We start from the raw sequence: 24227 nt of genomic DNA, 5'->3' as shown, positions 1-24227 counted from the left end.
GAGAGAAAACATTTGTTTTCAAATGCTTTTAAATTAAACCTCTCTCACTCAGGCACTCAGAGTTTCCTGTATATCTAAAGTTACAGCAAAAACTGGAACTGTATGCAAAAAGCCCCACCCTTGCTTTAGAGACTCTTCCTGTGCTTTTTGTCATCCTATTTTATGGAACGGGTATAGACACTTTCCTCTTAACGTTCTGACCAACACAGTGTCCCATCACATAGAGACATATCAAAGGAAGGCCCAGTCGGACCTTAGGTGGCTAAATGAACGTTTGCTGCATTTGCTGCTGCCTCTCTCTCCCCTGTGAAAGAATTGATAGGTGAACACTTCTGCACCCATTACTGGAAGGAAAACATGTCTTGTATTTGCAATGAATTAAGAACCAAGTAGGAACGGTACCTTCCCCCTCTACACACTGTGCAACTTGTAAAATGTCAGGTAACAAATACCTTCTTGCATCACATTTCTGAATTGCAGTTGTTCAGCACAGCAGTGCCTTTCCTAGTATTACCTATGTTGCTAGGTTGTTTCTTCCTCTTACAGTGACCATCCTTACCCCACTTATAATGAAATACTGTACAATAATATATAACTACAAAACTTCTTTATGAAGCTTAAATTTCCCAGTGTTTTCTCCTGCCTCCGTGCCCCAAATACCAGAATACTGGATATCAGTTTTAAATGATGACAAGATATTTAATATTTTATTTTCAAACTGTCCTTGCTTTCAAAAAAAAAAAAAAAAAAGAAAGAAAAATGAAGACAGACTAAAAGAAAAGAAAGAAGAGTGTTCTACAATATTTTATAAGACTAGATGTCCTGGGTTTGAGTGAGTGGTGGGGTTTTTTTGGTTGCAGGGGAGGGGGCTATAGGGGCATCATCCCCCTGTGAGAAGCTTCTCGAAGCTCCCCCAGCTCCAAGTCGGCTCCACTTCTGTTTGGGAAATTGAGCCAATCAGCTGCACCTCTGTGATAACGTATTTAAGAAGGGACGTGGTGACGGGCAGTGGGACTTGTGAGGAGGAGTTGCTGCAGCTGCATGAACACCAAGGTCCGTGGAGGAACGGAGGAAGAAAGGAGGGGGGAGGTGTGCCAGAGCAGAGACCCCCCTGTATCCTGTGGTGAGACGGCAGGGCAGCCCCCCCCTGCCACCCATGGAGATCTACGGTGGAACAGACATTGATTTATGGCCTGTGGCTCCTGCTCAGATGATCAAGGTGCTGTGCCTGAAGAAGGCCGGGGTCTCATGGGAAAAGGCATCCCCGCTGATGTAATTCAGCGCTGGGAGGATTGCAGCATGCGGGGGTGTCCCACGCCAGAGCAGCTCGGGAAGGGCTGCGGCCTGTGGGAGGGGCTCCAGTTGGAGAAAGTTGGTGGCCCACGACGGAGCAGTGTGGGGAACTGCTGTGACCTGTGGGAGGGACTCACGATGGAGAAAGTTTGTGGAGGACTTTCTCCTGTGAGAGGGGGACCACAATGGAGCAGGGGGAACAAGTTCCAGAAGCTCCCCCACCGAAGATGTAAGGAGCAGCAGCACTGACTGCACCCCCCATTCCCTGCCCCTGCGCCACTGGGGGGAGGAGGTAGAGATATCGGGAGCCGAGCTGAGCCTGGGAAGAAGGGAGGGGTGAGGGGAAGGTGTTCTCAAGATGTGGCAATGCTTCTCACTGTCCTACTCTGTTATGTGTTGTTAGTGTCTGTAATAAATGTATGTTCTTTTTTTCCTACCCTAACGAGTCTGCCTTTTGCTCATGCCCATAAAGGGGGATTTTCTCCCCATCCCAGTCCTATCTCAAACCCCAAGCCTGGCTCTCTGTCCCTTCTTATTGCCGGAAGAGAAGGGAGAGAGAGTGGCTGCGTGGTGTTAGGCTGCCAACCTGGATCAAACCACGACACTAGATTGCTCTATCACCATGGTGCAAACCTGTCCAAAATCTGACACACATGTTTCAAGGCCTGCCCTTGTCATGACTTTCAGAAATGGGAAAACTAAAACCAGGTAGCAGTAAACATACTACAGAATTAAAAAAAAAAAAAAAAAAATGGGAGTTGGATTTTTACTGACCCAATTTTATCATAGAATATTTAATATGTGATCTGAAACACCAGAAATGCAAGTCTGAATATAAATGAAAAATGGGTAACAGTTCTTGCCACATTTCTCAGATGTCACTGGATCTTTATCCCTCACTCAACCAGCGTCATCTCCTTTCTCTCCATAGCTCAGGTGGCAAAGCTTGTTTCTGATCTGAACCACACACTCATCCCAACCATTTTTAAAACAAAAGTTGCAGCTTTGCAACTAGTAATTACCACAATCACAAAATACTTTTAACCGTGATCAAAACCACATTTGCATACACCCTTTTTCAGGGCTAAATATTATAGGATCACACTGTTTTCCATTAAAGTGTTTAATGTTCTTGTTGTACACAGGATCTGCTCACTTTCTTCAACTACTGCAGCAGGGAAATTCCTCAGCTTAGGACATTTTTGGTGCAAAATATTTACATCAGATTTTAAAAGGAATTGGAAAAATTCACAGCAGAAAAATCACAATACTATTTATTGAAGACATGACTTTGGGTAAGTGAAGTCTCTCAACTGCAGATCTCTAGATGATAAGACAGAATTTATGAAAGTATAGCCTATCTGCTTCCTTGTAGAATTGGTCTTTTCTGGACATAGGCCATGGCACATGGGATATTGCATTCAATGGACTGACAAAGCAGTGTCTCTTATGACTGGAAGAATACCATCTTCATTCCAACTCATTTCTCAAGACTAGGTGGAAGATGAAGAAGCAAATCAAGGAACAGGTGCATGCAGGTGACCAAATCACATCAGTCAGGCTAGCCAAAACAATCTTTAGCTTAGGGCTCATCATCTGCTGCCCTGCTATCTTATAGGTCCTCAAGTTGGTGAGATGAACCAGATCAAAGGCTGTATCAATTGTTTTGAAAGTTCTTTTACTCTTATTTGTAAGTCCTTCCTGTCCCATGCCTGTAAGTGTGTCATGACACAAGTGTTAGGACCAACATATCGACACCCATTCATACAGTGGAAATATACCTACCAACTGCAATACACATTCGCCCAAAACAGCACAGATCTGTTCCCATTAAGTGATGAAATGGCTCCAGTCTAGTCAACAAATCTATTTCTGGGCACAACAGAAGAATGGCAAGTTTCCTATAGCCTGAAGCACCACTTTAAAAGCCTATGAGGAACACCATGGCTAAAAAGCAGCACTGTGCTAAAACAAGTCAAGCACACTTGACAGGAATGTGAAAACCAGACCATACCATGGACAGATAGAACACAGTACACAGAAGTTTCTGATTGTTGATGTGATACCTGCAGATTTGAACAGATGACACTAAGAGTTTCCCCTTCCACAAAAGAAACATAACGCTGACTGAAGTCTGCCACAGACATCAGTAACACTAAGTTCATGGGACATCAAGTTTTCTATTTAAGTATTTGGTAGAATCCAATAGTTGTATATACTTGATTTGCACACCTGCGGAACTCGTGATAGATCTCACTTTTTCCAACACAGTAACAAAACTAAACTTGATAAACAGACTATATTTTAGTACACTACTTTCTGTTTAAGTTCAACTCGATGAGTGAAACAACTTGAGCCACCATACTGCAATAGCACAGACTCAAAACAGCATCAACTTAAAGAGGTATCAGCCAACTCTTATCCTAGAGCTGTCACAGCACAACTCAGAGCTATATTAAAAATGTAAATTGATGATAAGTGTAAATTTTTTTGAGTCATCATATAAGGTGTCTTGAGACTGAAATAAGGCTAAGAGTGAAGTTATCACTGAACAACTGTATTCATTGATAGCCCATATTTACATGACAGAACCTTTTGCTTTACACAGATTTTCCACATACACACACACACCTTTGCAAATCGTTTGCATGTGAAGAAAAAAGGTGGGCTGTTCATCTAATCAATAATGCCATGACATGCATGGAGCTTCTGCATAAATCCAGAGCAAAAGATGTCAAGCATGTCCCACTCCAATGATTATCAGGCAACGAAGTAAAAAGATGCACTTTTCATCTCCACAGGACTGTCGCCAAACCCTTGATGTAATAAATGAAACACGCCGGCTATTTCACCATTGCAAAATGGTACTGTAGATATCTTACAACATCTCTGTTTGCAGGAGGGGGTAACTAGCTCTAGATGAAGTGCAGATATGTTATTAAACAACGCACAGCTTGAATCCTGGGGCCAACACAGATGACCTTTAGAACATAAGCACTGTCTAAGACAAATATGCTTTCATCTTTGGGGAATATTTTTTCAAGTAAAGATTTAAGAGAAAAACAGTTTAGAAATACTTTAAGCACAAATGTGCCTTCAATCTCTTAATGCTTCATTTTAAAAACAAAACCACAAGCAGTATCACATGTCAGAAGAAAGACTAAGTACTCTTTAAGCAGAATATTAGTGAGTTTAGTGAGATTTAGCTTAGTTTTCATTTAAACAACCTAATAATTAAAGCACAGAGAAGGGAGATATGTGATGTAACTGAGATACAAAATTTGTGGTATGACTAAAGTGATTCAGAAAAAAAGCTTTTATTTTTATTACAAGCCTATAAAAAGAAAAACCATTATTTCACTTTAGAACTCCTTAAGTGGGATGAAAATACAAAAACATAAAAAATCACACTGAGGCATGTAAAACATAGGGAAAATGGTATCAGAGATGCATTAAATGAAATAGCAAATGATACAAAAAGAAAAAAAAAAGTAATTTTTCATTTTGCACTTAACAGGCTGTTATCATTTCTCTTCAGTAAGGTGTTTTTTTCCAAGTTATATCTTGACTGTGATGCTAAGCAGCTTTAACACGCACAGTGATATTTGCTTCATGGAAAAGAGCAGCATTGGTGTGACAAAATTCCTTCCCCCACAAACGGTGGTTTGCAGATTCTGACAAGTTCTGAGCTACTCTGCACAGCCTGTTTTTCCATCAAAGCTAGTGGCAAACTATCAAAAAACCCTACAACTGCAAAGTACTTTTCAGGGTGGAAACTCCTGTGCCTGAAAAGCCTGTATCACACATTGGAATCCTCATACACAGTGGGCTTGTTATGTTTTGATGGTTTGTTGTTTTGTTTTTTTAAAAATATTTAATTTCTTACCTCAAATTCAGCATGGCGATTAATATCCTCTGCTCTCTGTCTGCTCAAGATAAATTCTGCTTCATTAGCCACTCTTACCAAATGGTCCTTCATGGTTTGACTCAGCAACCTGAGGACAGAGAATATTTAAGAACTGCCTTGAGAGAATGAAGTCTTAAAATAAAAATCTGTAAATACAGTATATATACACATATTTTGAGCTCTGTTCCATAACTGACTTTATTGTGTTAAGAAAATGGTATAAATAAGGTTGAAGGGTAATTTTCTGGCAAATAGTAAAATTGTATTTCAATAGTAAACCAAACTATTAAACAAAATGTAAACACTCCAGACAGTCATTTGTTTTACGTAAAATATAGATGTGTACATGTGAAAGATTTGCTTACAATGCAATATAAAGAAAAGTAAGCAGTTTATGCATATAAACATCCACAGTGAAAGCCCTAATGTAACTGATGTAAAGTCTAAATAAATATTGTGAATTGCACTGCAACACAGTTTTTTCTCCAAATGTAAAATTGGAATTTTATGGTAAGTATACATTTAAGTAATATTTTTGGATTATAAAACATCCTCAGTCTCAAATAAAATGCTAAGATATACATTGTTCCAGGTTACGTATAGAATAAAGCTGTAATTCAATGTGAGATTTCTGAGGCCTTCATAAACTCGGGGTTTATGAATGGCAGCAGAGCTGACAGATTGAATTACAACCCAATTATTCTGTGAGTTCACATATCATTACTAAAAACATTTCCTTTTTAATTAGTTACATTGGGATTCATAAAGTTAAACCTAGCTATACAGGAGCTACACTGTTTTAGAAGGTGCACATTTCCATAGGATCACTCAAAGATAACACTGGATAAATCCACTACATGCTCTACCGCTTAGTTTTTCAAAATATCTTTTATTAAAGGTTTGGGGTTTTTTTTTGTTTGTTTGGGGTTTTTTTGTTTGTTTGGTTGGTTTGGGTTTTTTTAAGGTTTTCAGTTACTAATGTAGAAAAGAGTAGCAGAACCTAAAATCACTTGTTTACCTCGTACATAGAAGCTTAAGTACACTTCAACAAGTTCACAGTCTACTGAGAGCCTTTCTTTACAACCACATGATTTATTATGCAGGGTGCCTCCTAATGTATACAATGTTAATTTTATCTTCTAGAATTTCTCTGAACTAAGGCTCTTCCTGCCTCTACCTATGTGTTTGATAGTATGATCATCAATGCTCTGCTGTCTCTTTTCCTGTGCTATTCACAATTCCACATTTGCAGTAGGCTTGCAGGTCACAAGCCTGCTGCAGTGGGAAGATATCCCGAGGCAGAACACCTGAAGCTCTTTTTTCCTTGTCTCTCTCACTACAGGGCTAGCAAAACTGCAGCCCAACAGATAAACAAGGCCATGTGATCATGAACCAGTTAAATCAGTGGGTTACTCCCTCCCCATGGATCAGGTCTTGAAAAAAGAAATACGCACAATTCATTATTAGAAGCATGACTTCACCTGTTTGAGGTGGCTTGTATAGAAGCCACTGTTTTAGAAGCACATTATATTTTTTTTTCCTTTTTTTCTATTATTAGTCACTTTTAGAATGGAAGTAGCTGTTGATTGACAAACAGTTTGGCCGTTTTATCTGCATGCATTAGTGACAAACTCTTACTTTCAAAAACTTGCAGAAGCTACACTACTGCGATAATGTAAGTTCAATTTCATAACTTTTCATGGCTTGGAAAAACTTTGGAAAATAAACCAGTTAAGAAGGCATTGATCATACACTGAAAAAAAGAAACCTCAAACTTTTATCTCTGTTATTTTACAATAATGTTCAGCTAAAAATAAATTCTTACTAATAAACCAACAACAAGAATCTGCATAACCGATTTCATAAACTGGGCAGACTCCAATCATTTGATTCCCCTCTTTCTCCAAGATCCCCAATAGCACATTCAAATCTGTCACACAGGCATTTAAATAAACTTTTTATTAAACTAAGAACTGTCTAAAAAATATTGGGATCATAAATACCCATGTATTACAGTACCATGTATTACGATTTACATTTAACACAGTTGGACTGTATCCCATTATTTTCATTTTGTTTGTCAATACCAATATGTTCTGCTACACTGATTGGAGTTTGAAAAATACTAGTTATCTTCTAAAAGGTCCACTTTTAATCTAACATTAGTTATCCTCTAAAAGTCTTGATTTTTTTTTTATCTGTTCAAGAAAGCACCTTATATAATAATTGTTTTTAATGATTTACAACATGGATTTTCCTTTTTATCTACTAAACGTAACCAGTAAACAGCCTGGTACATGACTGACTGTACACTGGCACTTCCTATGCGTTTGCAGAGATGAGGGATGTGTTCCAAACAAAGCAAAGAACTACATTCCCTCAAACAGGAACAACATTCTCAAAACAGACTAGAAGCGCACCTATTAAAACAAATAGCTTTCAAGTATCAGAAACAGCTTGGTCTCCTATGGATCAATTGTCATTCTTGTCAACTCCACGTCACCTTAATAATCCCCCACACTTTCCTCATTTTCTCTATGATATTCCATACAAAGCTAAGCCAGCTCAATAAAACTTATACATGATTATGCAGATAAATCCTAGTTGAATTTGCTGTTTTGGCAACCAAAAATTCTTAGCACTAACAACTGTGGAATTGTCCAAGCTTAGCATAAGCACCTACCGGTAATTTCAATTAACTTTCTTCTAATTAACAACCGAAGTTGTATCATCTAGTTCAGTCTGGACTTTTTCTATGAGAACAGTATACCTATAAATAGCATGCCACTCAGATTTCTATTCTGAATGTACCTCTAATTGTGGAACTTCAGAAACTAAATAGATATCTATACATAAATGTAATGATGTCATGATGTAACAGGAGTCTGTAGCCATCATTAAAAATCAAACACATGCTCTCAGCATCTCTCTAACTCTGATTGTATGTCTAAAATGAAGTTTTCATCATCTACTTGTAAACACTAATTTTGGGAGCCTTGGAAGCTGCTACTTTTCCATTTGAGACAAACAAAACATTAAACAGAAATTAACAAGTAAAACATTAAAGTGTAGCTTACTGCTGGCAATGGAAACAACTGTTTCCATCTGAGCAGACCATTGCTGAGGCAAAGACAAGAATCTGACTCTTGCAAAAGTATTAGCTCAACTCCAAACTACATATAACACTTTTTGTACATACGTGAGCAGCTATAAACTGTACTAACTAGATCAGGTGACTTTGAGAGACAAATGCTTTCTTCTAACAGAAATCAAAATATTAAGAAAAGTCCAATTTTCCTCACTAAGATAGTAAATGGATTTAAAGGATCATAATGGTCCTTTCTGGTACCTGCTCTGGCCTCCTACACAGAATTGATCATGCATGTTTTCCCCAAAATAATTTCATTTCCTCCATCAAGTCTGTACCTTCTGTTTGAGCTACAGCATATCTTTCAGAAAGATACCCCAACTTCTTTTTGTTTAAGATTTGAAGATACTTTACACCATGTTCAACAGAAATTTTATACTAATGTAATTAGCATCAATTAAAAAAAAAAAAAAAAGGAAACAAAAAAAATACCCTAACCACAACTATTTCTTGTCTGCTTTTATCCCATTTTTTATTCCAGCAACTAGATCACATTAGTTCTTTTTCTGTTAAATAAAAAGTCTGTCCAAAACATCTCTTTACAAATACTTCTTTTCACAGCAAAAGGACAGCTTTTAATTTCTTTGACTAAATAAACAGATTGATTGAATTTCTTGCCTTTTTCAAAGTATGCACACCCAAGCTGAAATAAAAACTGGCCTAATAATTTCCTTCTGGCCTATGCTTCAGAATCTCTGTATGCAGACTCGTCGACCATGTTTGTCTTATACCACTGTCTCACATATCTCTTTATTTTTTTCAGTGTTCTTAAACACCAAAATGCTGTTGAATGTGGTGATTTACACTCCTCCTTCCTTGATAGATTCCTTTGCGGTATGGCTTTATTTATGACAAGTTACTGAATTAAGATTATTTCTGACCTTCAACAGAAGAAGAGTGTGGAGGGACATGTTCTGTACAAGTTAGACCACAATACCTATGGGTGTAAAGACTCTGGATACCAGGCCCACTCTTCTGCTTTCAGTGCATATCAGATTCAAGGTCTCAAACAGACTTCTCTTCATTTGTCTAAGCACTTTCTTTCTGGACTACAATACTTTAAAACATGTGATTAACTTTCAAAAGATGAACAATCTAGTAAGAACAAGCAAAAGAACGGATCTCATGCTGGAGGTTAAATATATACTTGCATACTTTGCTGGGTCAGGAATGAAGTGCTAAACCACTGACAGAAGGAAGGCCAGTCAAGTATATGATGTACTCTGATTTTTATTGTTATGCTGGAAGAGAAAATTATGAGGCACAAAGCAAGAAATCTTCTTTCTTTGATTTCTGGATGCTGAACGCTTAGATGATCAAGTAAAAATTCAAGTATGTCCTTACAATAAGTGAAAAAAGAGAAGGCACAAGAGGGAAACGAACAGAACAGAAAAATACATGCAAGCAAAGAGAGTGAGAGATGGATAAATTCTGGGTTAGTATTATTGATGTCCAACAATTAGCAGTTTTAGTGAAAATATGGAAAAAGATTTACAGGTGACATTTACAACAGCTGTTTAGGCATAAATCTCTCAGAGAACTACACGAAGAGATTACATATGTTCCAGACAGTACCACAACAGAGAACTCTGAGATAGCCAAGAAAGAAGGATAAAGGTAAGCTTTCCTACTTGCACTCCTCATAAACCTAGCATATAAGAGATTCTCTTACTTCAAAAGGAGAGAGGTTCTACATGGATACACACTATCTTTTATGGGATCTGACTGCTCAATGTGCTAAGTGTTGGAACTACTGCTACAAGGAAGTTTTACAATTGCTTTGTGGAACACAGAAACTTTACAGATACACTATTCAATCATCAAAAAATACAGACAAGTCCACAAGATCCTAAAGGCTGAATGTAGAACACATTTAACCCCTTATAATAGAAGAGGAAAAATAATTAAAAAAAAAATATATCATGCATACTCATCAAAATGCTGACTTGGACATGTGATAGCATAAAACTTAACGGCACAGCAGAAGGACATCCAACCCTTTCTATCTAGGATAGTCCCTTAGGATATGTCAAAGCCTAGTGAAAGCTGATCTGAGGTTATGTTCACATTCTGAGGGAGACTGCATGGTAGTATAAGGGATGATGTCTGAAAAATTTCATCAGATAGCAATAGTATAACACGTGTATACACACAGAGTGTAGTATAAATACATTCTTGTTACTGTTGCATTAATTTAATTTTAAAATCAGATATTACCAAAATCTTTCTACATAAACATTTATCAATTCCCAGGCACTCAAAAATGGTTTATGCTTTTGCTTTTCTGTAGACCCAGGAAATTAATGACATTCTCACAAGCAAAACCTACCTTTGTCACATACATACCCTCCAAAGTTACTAGCTTCTCCAATAATAAAAACTCACATTAATTTTTAATCAGTAAGATATAGCTCTCTCCAAAAGCTTCTGTTTATTCATTAATTTGCAGCAAAGATCATATGTTTCCAATTACAAAGAAATGATGCAATTTAAAACCACGAACAGATGATCAAACAAAACAGTGAAATAAAAAACTGTTTTAAAAATGGTTGTGCATGTCACACTATAACTTAGTGCACACACGTACACAAAAAGAAAATGACGTAGTGTCAAGAAGCCCACCTCAAGTCACTTATCTGTCTCAAACACATCCAGGCTACAATTCATAATTTTCAACATATTTTAAATGCTGTTTAAAGTTGTCCTGGGTTGAGTGAGTGGTGGAGTTTTTTGGTGGCAGGGGAGGGGGCTATCGGGGCAGCCCCCTGTGAGAAGTTTCTCGAAGCTCCCCCAGCTCCAAGCCAGCTCCACTTCTGTTTGGGAAATTGAGCCAATCGGCTGCACCTCTGCGATAACGTATTTAAGAAGGGACGTGGTGACGGGCAGTGGGACTTGTGAGGAGGAGTTGCTGCAGCTGCGTGAACACCAAGGTCAGTGGAGGAATGGAGGAAGAAAGGAGGGGGGAGGTGTGCCGGAGCAGAGACCCCCCTGTGTCCTGTGGTGAGACGGCAGGGCGGCCCCCCCCCGCCACCCATGGAGATCTACGGTGGAGCAGACATTGATTTATGGCCCGTGGCTCCTGCTCAGATGATCAAGGTGCTGTGCCTGAAGAAGGCCGGGGTCTCATGGGAAAAGGTAGCCCCGCTGCTGTAATTCAGCGCTGGGAGGATTGCAGCATGTGGGGGTGTCCCATGCCAGAGCAGCTCGGGAGGGGCTGCAGCCGTGGGAGAGAATCCAGTCGGAGGAAGTTAGTGACCCATGACAGAGCAGTGTGGGGAACGCTGCAGCCCATGGGAGGGACTCATGTTGGAGAAAGTTTGTGGAGGACTGTCTGCTGTGAGAGGGGGACCACAATGGAGCAGGAGGAACAAGTCCCGGACACTCCCCTCACCAAAGATGAAGGAAGTGGCAGCGCTGACTGCACCCCCCATTCCCTGCCCCTGCGCCACTGGGGGAGGAGGCAGAGATATCGGGAGCAGAGCTGATCCCGGGAAGAAGGGAGGGGTGGGGGGAAGGTGTTCTCAAGATGTGGCAATGCTTCTCACTGTCCTACTCTGTTATGTGTTGTTAGTGTCTGTAATAAATGTATGGGTTTTTTTCTTCCCCTAACGAGTCTGCCTCTTGCTTGTGATCATAAAGGGGAAATTTTTCCCCATCCCAGTCCTATCTCGAACCCCAAGCCTGGCTCTCTGTCCCTTCTCATTGCCAGAGGGGAAGGGAGAGAGAGCTGCTGCATTGTGGTTGGCTGCCAACCAGGCCTAAACCACGACAAAAGTGTAGCTTAATGATCTTCTGTAGTTCAAATTCATACATTAACAAAGCTGCTTCTGCTGTGAAATCAAAACAACAACATAAAAACCTCAGAAAATAAATCACCAAAAATCCCTTTTTACAATACCTACCACTTAAACAGAATGGGTTGCTGAAAATGAAAAGCAAGGAAATATGGAAAACACTTCTTATTTCTCTTACAAATCAAGACTAAGGTTCAGGTTTTATGTTATCAGGCTCTCAGGGCAAGGAGGCTGCAATAAGGCTAGCAGACTGGTAGTAATCAATTCTAGTTTGGATGTGACTACACTTTTTTTTTTTTCCTGAGCCTTTTTTGGTCAATTATGCACAAAGCATAAGTCTATCAGTTATCCATTTTTTCATTAATAGCTGTATTTTTCCAACTATTTTCCATCACAGTAGATATGGCAACACATTCTGTAACATTCATTCCTTGAGACTGAAAGACAACTGAATGGGGCAGCCTACATCTGTCCCCTATTTTCTGTTAGGAAAGCATGCAAGTAATTGGCCAACTGGTTTGATAGCCAACTATTTCAATGTTGAAAAAATATTTGCATCTGTGACCAGTCAGGAGTAACACATACAATTTAAGAAAAGGAACAGCAAGTGACATAAATTGAAATTTTCTTAGTACAATTCCTTCTAAAAAAAAAAAAAAAAAAAAAAAAGCTACAGAAATACAGGTGATTACAGCATTCCAGATTTTATACTAGTAGATATTATGTATTGGGAGAATAATACCAGTTACATAACATTATTTCTGGAGAGGTTTGGGGTTTTTCTTTGCTGGTTGGTGGAATTTTTACTTGCTAATGATATTAGATGTGCATGCTGCCTTTCTACTTCTCCCAGCAACTTCTGAATTCATTGGATAATTCCAAAAAATTCTTTTAATAGAAGGCTAGAGTCTCTCAAAAATAATCATTTTATGTAAGTTTTATATCCAACAGAGGACAAAAACCATTGCAAGCATCCTTTAAAAAAAAAATTAGTTCTGTTTTCAACTGCACTGAAAGCCATAAGAGAAAATCCAATATAGGCGGAGAATTCTCTGATATGGCAGGAGAATTTTGATTATTTCTCATTATTCAACAGTGATTCTAGCAATGAGAAAAAGCTACAGAAAAAACAAGGCTTCATTAGTTCTGCTTTTCCTGGATACGCTTGTGAATCCTTAAGTTTTGGTTTGTTTGTTTTGGGTAAGGTTTTGAAAGGGTAAAGGCAAAGGACAGAAAATTATACATGTATTCTGCTAGTTTAATGAGGTTATCTTTCAACCAAACTTTGTGTGACAGTTTTTTAAAGCAACTGCTGCCTGAATATTAATTTATAAATATATGAAAATATATGTATAGAACACAGCACTTAATTCTTTGAATGACTAAGAAAACTATGCTTGAGAAAATTAAAATTAAGCATCTTCAAGAGTCTCTTCAACTGAAAATCAGAAAGAGTAATTGCTGCAGCATGCTTAGGAGACTGATCCCTCAACCCTTGCCATGCCAAACCCATTATCACTCCAAAGGGGATAATAACTGTCATGCCTAGTCTCAAGCTCGAGTACGTTTGTTAGTGCACTGACTGATACAGAAAACAAGGTCTAGCATAAGAGATGTTTCACACTAAAGTGTGCTAATGAATCAAAGCGACAGGAGAGAGAGAGTTTTAACCTTCACAAAGCAAAGGAGTTATTTGCTAACTAGTCAAGTAGAGGAAATAAGAGTCTAACAAGAGACACATTTGTACATGCAAGGAAGTAAAATAAAGCTGTTTATTTTTCAGTTCAAAAATAATAGCTTGACCATCTCCTGCATATGGAGGAGACATAATTAGCTTCAGGATGAAAGCAAGGAATCTGTCCAGACACCTTGGAAGTCTCCAAAGTAGAGGATCAGCCATGACAGTAAACCAAATCACACCAAAAGGATAGTTCCAGTGAACAGATCCCCTCATCAGTAAGCTCTAGGGTTGAGGCTCCAAAAGTGACTCTCCCTAAAGGGAGGATCCAAAGGTAAAAGGCAAGCACAAAGACTGAAATCTAGACTGACAGAAGTTCAGTAGGCTAAGGAAAACATTTTGCCATCTATACTTCTGCTGCCCAGATGGCTCAGTACACAGAGAAGCATTGGGTACAAGCATCTTTTTAACAAGGTTTTGAAGGCCATTAATAGTGTTCCCAGACATTACAATAGTAGTGAACAATACTTTCTCATTTATTAAAAACAGACTAATGTTCAGTGTAGCATTGCACGGAAATTGACGTTTCTTTTCATGCACAGAAAGAAGTTATTTTCCAATATCTGCTCTTTAAGCTTTTCACTTACATTCTGTACCTTCCTGGTTTTCTACACAGTTGTCTGGGTTTTTTACTATGCTTGTAACCCGGCCTTCAAAAGACTTCAGTTGTGTGTTTCAGTTTTAGGTAGGTTTATGGTTCTGTATTTTCACATACTAGTCTCCTGTTTAGATATTTTTTTTCAGTTCAAGATTCAAAATTTCACTGGGCACAAACAAATCAATTCTGCTACACATGTGCACAGAACCTGATATATCTCGAAAGCCTGGGAGCAACTGTATGTGTAACACATTAGTTACTTGTGAACAAGATGAAATTCAGACCAACACATTCTGAATGCAGCACACACACTGTAGATCTTACGAGTCCCAGAGGCAAACTTTCTGCACATATTTCTGTTGAGGGAATCCTAGCCAAAAAATGGCAAGCCTAAACATAAAACTTTCAACTGCTGTGAGAGAGAGGGGTACATTCATACCTTTCACATAAAAGCAAAAAATTTATTTTGGAAGCAAATATAAGAACAGATTTAGATCTCTTCTTTTAGACCTCTCTCTCTTTGAGAAAGATTTTTTCAGGCATCTTATTTGCCTGATAAACAAAAGTAGTAGAACACACTTCAGACTGAAATATCCTCTGGTATCGTTAGTCCAAAAAAACAGTAATAAACGTTGGGAATAAAACCCTCATTCACAAAGGTTATAAAATGACCAAGACTTTCTCCACCAGTAGCAATTATGTGATTCCACAAATTCTAGGCAGTTCTTCCAGCCCTTAATTTTATTTTATTTATTCTTACACTCCACATGTCATGGTACCCCACAGACATCCTTCCTTCCTTGCTGAAATTAGTGCTCTCCTTTGTACAACTACCTTGTCATCTTTTAAGTTGTTTTGGTAAGTACTTAATAAAAATTCAACTCTTATTATACAATTATGCAGTCAAAAAGCTAAATCAGTATCATTCAGCTATTTTCATTTTTAAGTTCTAATTAACAGATTTCAGCTTTTGGAGTTTTTAAGGTTATAATGTTATGGAAAAAATACATAAACCAATAACAAATACAATAAAATGCAAGGTTTGAAATGTTTTAGTGTAAGTGTTAGTATATGTGCAAGAAAAATAATGTGCAACCTGCATAAAGAGAGGAAATGAGTAGTTCTGGAATATAGTTCATGTCATATGAAGGATAATAGTTTCATTTTAGTGAATGCTGAAAAGCCACAAAGCACTGCAATGACCAATTCAGCAATAACTTTAAAGGCTCCTATAAACAGGAATGGAGGAAAATAGAGATAGATAAAAGGAGCCATTTCTAAGAAATTAATCCCCTGTCCTCTTCCCCATAATGAAAGTTATGTTGCCACTTTTAAAAAAAAACAACTCTGCTACAAGTCAGAAACGAAATGAAGTAACAATTACTTAGATATTTTCTGCTAACCAAAACCACACTTTCCAGTCTTCAAGGGATCATTTGTCCCCGAGACAACCACTCTGCCAAGGCTAGACTGTAAGTTATTGATGTTGTTTATGGAGGTGGGGGAATGATTCCATCTCTCTGTGATGGGCACTGCAGGTTTTTAAAAGAAAATAGCCAATTCCAAACAGTTTACTGATAGAATGCCCTCTGAAAGCTTGACCTGGACCAGCTGAATAACTACTAGGTAACTGCTACCTACAACTCAGTCCCAGCAACTGATTTGCTCATGATAATCACCTTACACAGATGAACCTTACATCATGTGTGTGGGATCTCTATGTTATCTATGCTAATAAAACATTAATCAAGGGCCAAATTTATAGCAGGCACTTTATAAGTAAGGTCAAGACAGGTCAGCCTCACATAATAGGAAACAACTACAGGCTAGATCTTAACGCTGTAACTGAACACCCTTGTTACTTTACCTTGGCCCTTGGGATCAAGACCAGTAGCAAAATGTTTTTTCTGCCTCAGAACAGTGTTTCCCTCACCATAAACAGAAATGCAACCATTAAAATGGTCATTATTTTTATGTGTCTTGAGAATATCTACACATTTTAAAAGAAAAATCTCAAATGTCCATTTTTTCCTATTCTTACAATGATAAAAAGATATTTATATAGCATTTTAATTCATGTGATAAATTACTTTGAGTTTAATTCAGTAGCTGCCCTAATCCTGTAAAATTTATTTTCTATTGGGATTCTAAGTAGCTCAAATTACTAACTGAATTTAGGTTTAGATAAATGGCATTTCTTATAATACTCCTTATCTAACCCATTAAACACCTTAAAAAAAATCCTTTAGAAAAAGTAAATATTGCTCTTAGCCTGCCTCAACAATCGATTCCTAATGAAGAAAATATTGATGGTTCTGAATAGTCACTACAAGTCAAAGAGCATGGCCTCATCACCTGCTCTGTCATTTTCTATAAATTCCAGTAATATACATATATAGTTACAGATAGAATATTAAACTAATTTGTAATATTAACAAGTTTTTGGTTTGGTTTTGTAGTTTGGTTTTTGGTTTTGTTTTTTTTTTTTCCCCTTAAAGGAACTCTTTTCCTTTCTATTTTATGCAGTAGATAGCAAATAAATGAGCAAACTGGAATCTAATATTTGAGACAGAGGCTTATCTTACAATTCCTAGCTATAATGTCTTCCAAATATCAATTCCCTTCCTCAAGAGATTAGCTGAATACAAATGATAGTTTCAACAAGGACAGGAAGAACGAAAATCTATGACACACTGATAAGTGAAATATTTAATGAAACTAAAGAGCATTCAGATTCTGCAAAATCCTATGTTCAGTATCAGAACGTAACCAAAGTATTAAAGAATGTGAAATTATGCATATAAAACTCAAAAAAGAGTCAAAAAAGGCACAAGAAAAGTTCTTTAAAAAAAGTTTCAAGTCATACAACTTCTTGAAGGCTAAGGCAGAGGTAATATCAAATACTGTGACTTACCTTCCTTCATTGACAAGCTCAATAAAGGCAAGGCCAGCATTCTTTTGTATAGAATTTTGCCACTCCTGAGAAAAAACAAGAGAAAACTAGTTGTATGAAAACAAAACTAAGAAAAAACATTTTCGGCTACACTTTCTTCTCAATTTCAGTAATTTACATCACCATCAGCAAACATAAGGGATTAATTGTGTGCTAATCAGGAAAGAAACATTGCCAGCATGAAAAAAACAGAACAGTATCACTTATTTTGTGGAGGAGAGAAGAAAATACAAAAACATCCCACAAAAAAATGCATCACTTTCTTTTGCTATGTTATGCAATAATTCTGAACTTTGGTTCACTGATGCTTTTTGCCTTACCGAGTCTTCATGTTAGAAACTGGTTCACATTAATGTAAGGCTCATTCTTTAGACACAGATTTCTCTTATAGCTTAAAGGCTAGTTAACATTTAAACTGATAAAAATCCTCACCTCAGCATCGCATAACCATCTCTACTCAAAAAATTTGCTAATGATCCAAATATTACATCATTAACACCCAGTTTGATTCACAAAATATTAACACATTTTTAACATTCTGAATTTTTAATACACTGAAACGATAGCGATGGCAGACACACATGCACTGCACATTTCTTACACCCAAATGAACCCTGAATTACAGCAAAATTCTACACCTCTTAAACATGTAGGCAGGTTTTGTCTGGCCCCCAGAAAAGACACAATGGAAAGTAATCAAGCCAGATGACCTATCACTGGGACTTGCTTCCCTCATTTGAAAGCTAATGAGAAAACAGAAATGGTTCACAACACAAAGATTTTTAATCCTGGACTCAACAGGAACAAGATGGCAGAGCTAAAAATTAGGGTAGTAGATGCGTGAACCTTATATTTTTAGAAAACCTTAGAGACATTTGGATTGAACAGGCCAAATGCAACTCTTGGTTTAAACTCTACAACTCTTCTAAACTAATAACAAAAGACTGATTCTGCAGCAGACATACTTAAGTTTCATATGCTCTTCAACATCAGTTTCCTTGATTTTTTATTTTTTGTTGTATGAAATAATAATCTTAATGATTGCTCACACCAGTACTTCTATCACTGTAGTTCTGTATGAAAATCTCATCAGCTCCAAAGCAGTCAAAAAGTGCAAAAGTGCAAATATCTCTCAAACAAATTTCAGAATTCTGAATGCAGGAGTTTTTAATACCCAGTGTCAACAGAGTAAATTTTCTGCTGCTCAGTGTTGCAGAATTACCTCTCAGTCACTGACACGAAGCTTTGATCAGACATACACAGAAGCCACGAGGACAATGTCATTTCTTTACAATTTAAGTTCTGCCCCCAACACCCAAAACAGATTTCCAGATTTCAAATGCAGGGGAGAGATTATAACTGGTCTCTTAAGGCTTGAAATGTTCCAGACCCAACACAGTCTCCTATAACTTTTAAGTTGCAACAATGTATTACAATTTTCAGGTAGTCAGAATTAAAATTAGAATAATTGGAAATTGTGATGTATTAGCAATAATGTATTATAAATATGTTTCATTATTTTTTCTATAACTAGTATATATGCATTAATAAGCAAGCAACATTCTATGTTCCAGATAAGTTCCATTTACATAATATCACAAATGGGGGGGTTCTTGTTTGTTTGAGGTTAAATCAAGTAGCATCATTGGTCCTTATTGCTACATATATCTTACTAATATTTATCCACCATAATACGCCCTGTTCTCCCTATTGCCTTCTTACTGCCACCATCACATGACTTCAAGCTAGTCTGTAAGCTGTGTGAAATGGCTTTAAGTAGTATTTATTCTTATATTAAAAAAAAAGCAAAGCTGCTAATATTCTAAACAAAATACCATACGTGACTAATCCTCATAAGAGTTTTTTTAAATATAATATCAACTTCCAAATATTTTGTTTCACATGATTATAAGTGAAACTTTTATCTGTTAGCTTAATTGTGTGAAAACTCAAGAAAAGCAAAATAATTTCTACCATTTATGACACTGCCCATCTGTTGCTCTGGAGAGCTCACTACAATACTGAAAAATTTAATTGGTGAAGATAGAGGTTGACAAAAGTGAAATAAACGTGCATTTATCATGATACTTTTCAGCATTTTTCTCTACATCAGACATCATCAAAGAAGGCGTTAGTCTAAACAATTTCATAAATCACAGCTGAACACATCCTAAAGCTAATTTTAATAGTTGAAAGAAAAGACTAATGGTCATCATCTTTCATGATCCATTCAATATTTCCCCACAGTATATGTTCTCTCTCAAACAATTACACTCAGTATGCATATTGCATTATTATATCAACATCTTAGTTATCCATTTCCCAAAGGTATTAGGGAAAAAAACACGTTAAAAGCCTCAAACTCAACCACTAATGCAACTAAATAACTACAAAACACATTTCAGCACTTTCCTAAGGAAGGACTGTAAGGGACGATCAACAAAGTCAATAATTTCATACCTGTTCTAAGCTGTACTTAATTGACCATCATTTCCTACGGCTATAAATGTTCAGTAACCAAGAGACAATCTACTTCTAATGCTTTTGGTCACTGTACACTCAATAGTGAAGCAGGAAAAAACCTAGAAGCACTAAACGCTATCACAAATAGCTACAATGAAAAACAAACATTATAAGAAGACAAATAAGAAATCACATTTTATTCAAATACTATGTCTGATGTGGAAATTTCCTAGCTCACTATTGTTTCACCTACCTCCTTAATGGAATCTGTAAACACTTCCACCAGTACTATAGATAAAAACGCAAGTACTACATCCTTTCCTGAAATAGTGCTTCAAACCTCACCTGAACTATAATTCTGCATGGAATAAAATATTACATTTCCTGTAGCTACAGAACAACTCTGACATAGGCAAAATTATATCCCAGTCCTCAGTAGCACCAGTTTTATATCATCAAGTTTCATTAACACATTCTTACTGAGTGCACAAGGATCATTAAATGAAAACATTAAACAGTACTGGACCCCTTCTTTCGGAAACAACTAGTCTCCTTCAAGGTTTATGTCATGACCTCCTGTTGTCCCATCTGAGTCAGGTGGAGGGTTTTTAATCTATTTTACAGTGGATTTTTTAATTAATTCTAACTAATGATCATTTCTATGACAGTAACAAATACCCTACTTGAATTCATATAAATTACTAAATTTTCTTTGCCTAGGAAATACGTTTTGGCCAAAGACTGCAACATCCATTAGACCATAGCCAACAATGAGATTAGTGTAGCAAAACAATCTTTAGAAATTTTATGTCCCGTTTTATTTTATTTCAGCTACACATGCACGTGTAGTTACCTTAGTCTTCAAATGCATTGAAAAGTCTCTTACATTACTCGATCCTCCTATTTCCTCTCTTAAAAATAAGGTAGGTCTGTAATCATAAGGCATCATCAGATAAGTGGAGAAGTCATATAAAAATTCTGCATAGAACTTGAATTTTCCAGTGTCAACTCTACTGATCAGTACTTTTCTTCCATTTGTTGCTGACTCATTCTGAATATCCTTGTTCAAGTCTAATACTTCAGGAGCTTCTTATTTACCCAAACAGGCCTGCCCAGAAGTGTTTTCTACAAGCAGCAGCTAGTGTAGGAGCCGGCTTCAAAACAAAGAAATGCAAGTGGTTCTTTACACAGTGCATTAACAGATCAGTGGAACCTATCACCAAAGGATGTTGTGGTGACTAAGAGTTCAACAGGATCAAGACAAGACAGCATGAGTACACCAAATGAAAATACATTGATATTGACTAAATACACAGCAACTTCATCCAATTCAGAAAATACCCCAATCTGAAAATAGCTGAAGCGTTGAAGAGTATCACACACACTTGTCCTATTTTATTATTCTTGAGCATCTCTTTGTGTCTATAGTTGGAGATATGACAATAAGCAAGGTGGAGCCTTTATCTAACCCAGCACAGTCATTTCTGGACTCTAATCACTCAAATGCCAAGAAAGTTTTGTTGATAAACAATTTTGTTGATTTGTAAGTTGACGTGCTTGCCTGTAGAGAGCAAATGGACATATCCCTCCTCACCTGTGCACATCTGGGAAAGAAATATATTTCAAACAACTAACACAAAACATATATTCTTCAAGCAAGATAAAAACATTTGCAAGACCAATTTATCAACTGGTCTGACGGCTAAACAACTGAACGTGAATCTTTAACAGAACACCTAAAACATTTCCAATAGATGAAAAGTGCTCTATTTTCAACTGTAGTAATCTGTACTGCTACATATGCATGCATAGTCCTTAATAATTCATTTTTCTCAGAAACTTGAAAAAATATCCTTCTAACCAGGTTAACATATTCCACAATTAAGCATTATAACTAACAGGTGAAATACACACTCATAAGCAAGGAAAAAAGAGCAAATTCTCTGCTAATTCATCTTTCCCATAAAGCTGGTGGAGTTTTAATAATTTATTTTGGTTATGAAACACAGAAGGACGACTTTGGTACTGACAACTATGAATGGAGCACTAAGGAGCAGGGTGGGAAAATGTGTTAACATATGACTAAGAGACATATTATATCCTAGAGTAAAGGTCAAATCTGCATGAAAAACTTGTTCATAGAGAGATATACTAATCTTTAAGTGCCTAAAGTAAACTATCAAGAACTTTTCAGCAGTGTTTGCACTTGGTGTCAGCACTCTCTCAGCACCACATCCACTACAGGCTTGAACGAACTCAGCAATAAAGAACATATAGTGAAAAGTAGATTGTATCTCAGCTGGGTTCTTCATAATTAAAAAAAAAAGTTAGACTGAATGCTAAGCAGAATATCTGCAAGCATAAATTACTTTTAAAGAGTTGAAGCATGCTTAAATTGTTTTGATCTCCAAAGCTCCATTGAAAAAAAAAATTAAAAACAACATAGAATTATGGGAAATCATATCTAGAAACTCTATGTAGCAATTTAATATAAAAATTAGCACATGCTAAGTAGTGTATGAAACAGAAAAATTTTGCAAGGGTGTGACACAATTTAATGTAAGAGTAACACAAAACCACATTTGGGGACAATGCTATACAGCCACACCTGGATGATCAAATAAAATTTAAAACCCATAAATCAATAATGGAATAACTATCAAAAATTGATTAAGAAAAGGAGAATTTCAGTAATTATATTCATGGTCCTTTCTCTACAGAAGAACACCACTGTTGCTGAATCTTGACACAGGGAAAAGAGAGCTTGCAAAAATATTTACTACTATCTTAAAAATTCAGAACATCTCGTCAAGGGAAAAAATTATCAAATTATTGAAATTTAAACAATGGATAGTATTCCACACTAAACAATGGCTTGTCTATGAAAGCTTCAACATCGCATCTATGTAACAAGCCAAGCTATCTTACTAATCAATACAGAGGTTTTGATTTCAGTAAGGGTGATAAAAGTTACTCTAACCCTCGCCAGCTACAAGCTCTCAACAGATGATCATCATTAGGCCTCTATCGGGGTTCCACATACTCAGGCTGTACAAATGTGTCCTATTAGTACATGGTCTGTCTGTTTGGCAACTCCAGCCTTAAGACAAATGGCAGCTGCTGCCCTCCAAGGTCTGAAGTCAAGTCCTCAGGGAATCTAAGAGCCCAACTGGAAAAATCAAGGCCTGTTCATTAGAGACTGCTCCAGGCGAAACTTGCAAGGCTGCCATTAGAACTATATAAAAGAGCTAATTATTTTTATAAGACTTTTAAACTATCAAACACACTCAGTTACAATAAAAAGTATTTACTGCTGGCATTCCATTAAAAAGACATTGCTTTTTGTCAAAAAATCAGCCAGTGACAGTACACAACTAACGTCTGTATTGAAAATTTTAATGAGTCTTCTAGGAGAAAGTCATGTAAAAATAAACCATATGAGACAGATTCTCCAACGGAGGTATAACACCACGCATGCTGTTGTGGGAAAATATTCCAAGCACACTCATAGCCAACTAACTAATGAACTATAAATGTGGGATGAAATTGCGTGCGTGATATTATCTAGTCCTGAAAAAGACAAGAAATTCAAGACACAACCATGGTCCGTGTTGTAAAGCTGACTGAAAAGAACACATAACATTCTTGTTTCAAACCTATGCTGTTAAATGAACAACTGAAAATACTGCAGTACACTAGTGCATTGATAAATCGGGCAGAAAGGGACATGGCCCAATTGGTATCAAACACCAAGACTGAGCAGAAAAAAAAATGAAAACCAAAAATGTTTCAGTATTTTTCCTCTGATAAAACACAGAAACAAAGATCACAATAATGATAGCTACTTTCATAAAATATACTCTGGGGAAGAGTTGCAACACTATTCTTCATAACCACAAAATTGTTTACTATTTTAACTATGAAACAGAATCAAAGTTTCTTATACTGAAATATTTTTCCAGCTGCACAGCATGACAACTCTGTATTGAATTTGAATGGTATAACAAATCACTGCTATAGAGTATTTATTACACAATATTTATTACAAATCTTTTAAAAGTGCTATATGAAATTCATTAGTGTTCCTTAATCAATTCTTGGATCAACATGCACATTAGCTTCCGACGGCCTAATTCAAAAAAGCAATTACAACCCCAGTCCTTATGTAGAAGGACGACAGAAAGAAGCTATGTTAAACCAGTTTAAAAGAATGAAAATGTAAAGAAAACAGATTAGGAATGATTTATATCAGTGCCTAGTGCTGAAGTTAATTACAACTAACCCAATAAAATAGTGCCTTTATTATTGTACAGCAAGTAATAACCTTAGACGC

At 36.8% G+C, this 24227-nt stretch overlaps 1 protein-coding gene across 4 annotated transcripts in view; it reads right to left on the bottom strand.

Annotated features, from left to right (window-relative positions):
• Positions 1-24227, bottom strand: part of LRBA (LPS responsive beige-like anchor protein) — a 415639-nt gene that overhangs the window by 265307 nt on the left and 126105 nt on the right. For all 4 annotated transcript variants that reach the window (XM_042796732.1, XM_042796735.1, XM_042796733.1 and 1 more), the window contains 2 exons: positions 17393-17457; positions 5180-5288 (listed from right to left, as the gene is read on the bottom strand). In XM_042796732.1, coding sequence (XP_042652666.1) covers positions 5180-5288; positions 17393-17457 — 174 coding nt within the window. The remainder of the gene's footprint in view (positions 1-5179; positions 5289-17392; positions 17458-24227) is intronic.

This window comes from Tyto alba, unplaced genomic scaffold (genome assembly GCF_018691265.1).
Source record: "Tyto alba isolate M040663 unplaced genomic scaffold, T.alba_DEE_v4.0 Super-Scaffold_23, whole genome shotgun sequence".
NCBI lineage: Eukaryota > Metazoa > Chordata > Aves > Strigiformes > Tytonidae > Tyto > Tyto alba.
Note: the sequence above shows the minus strand (reverse complement) of the source record. Positions and strands in the feature narration are given on the sequence as shown.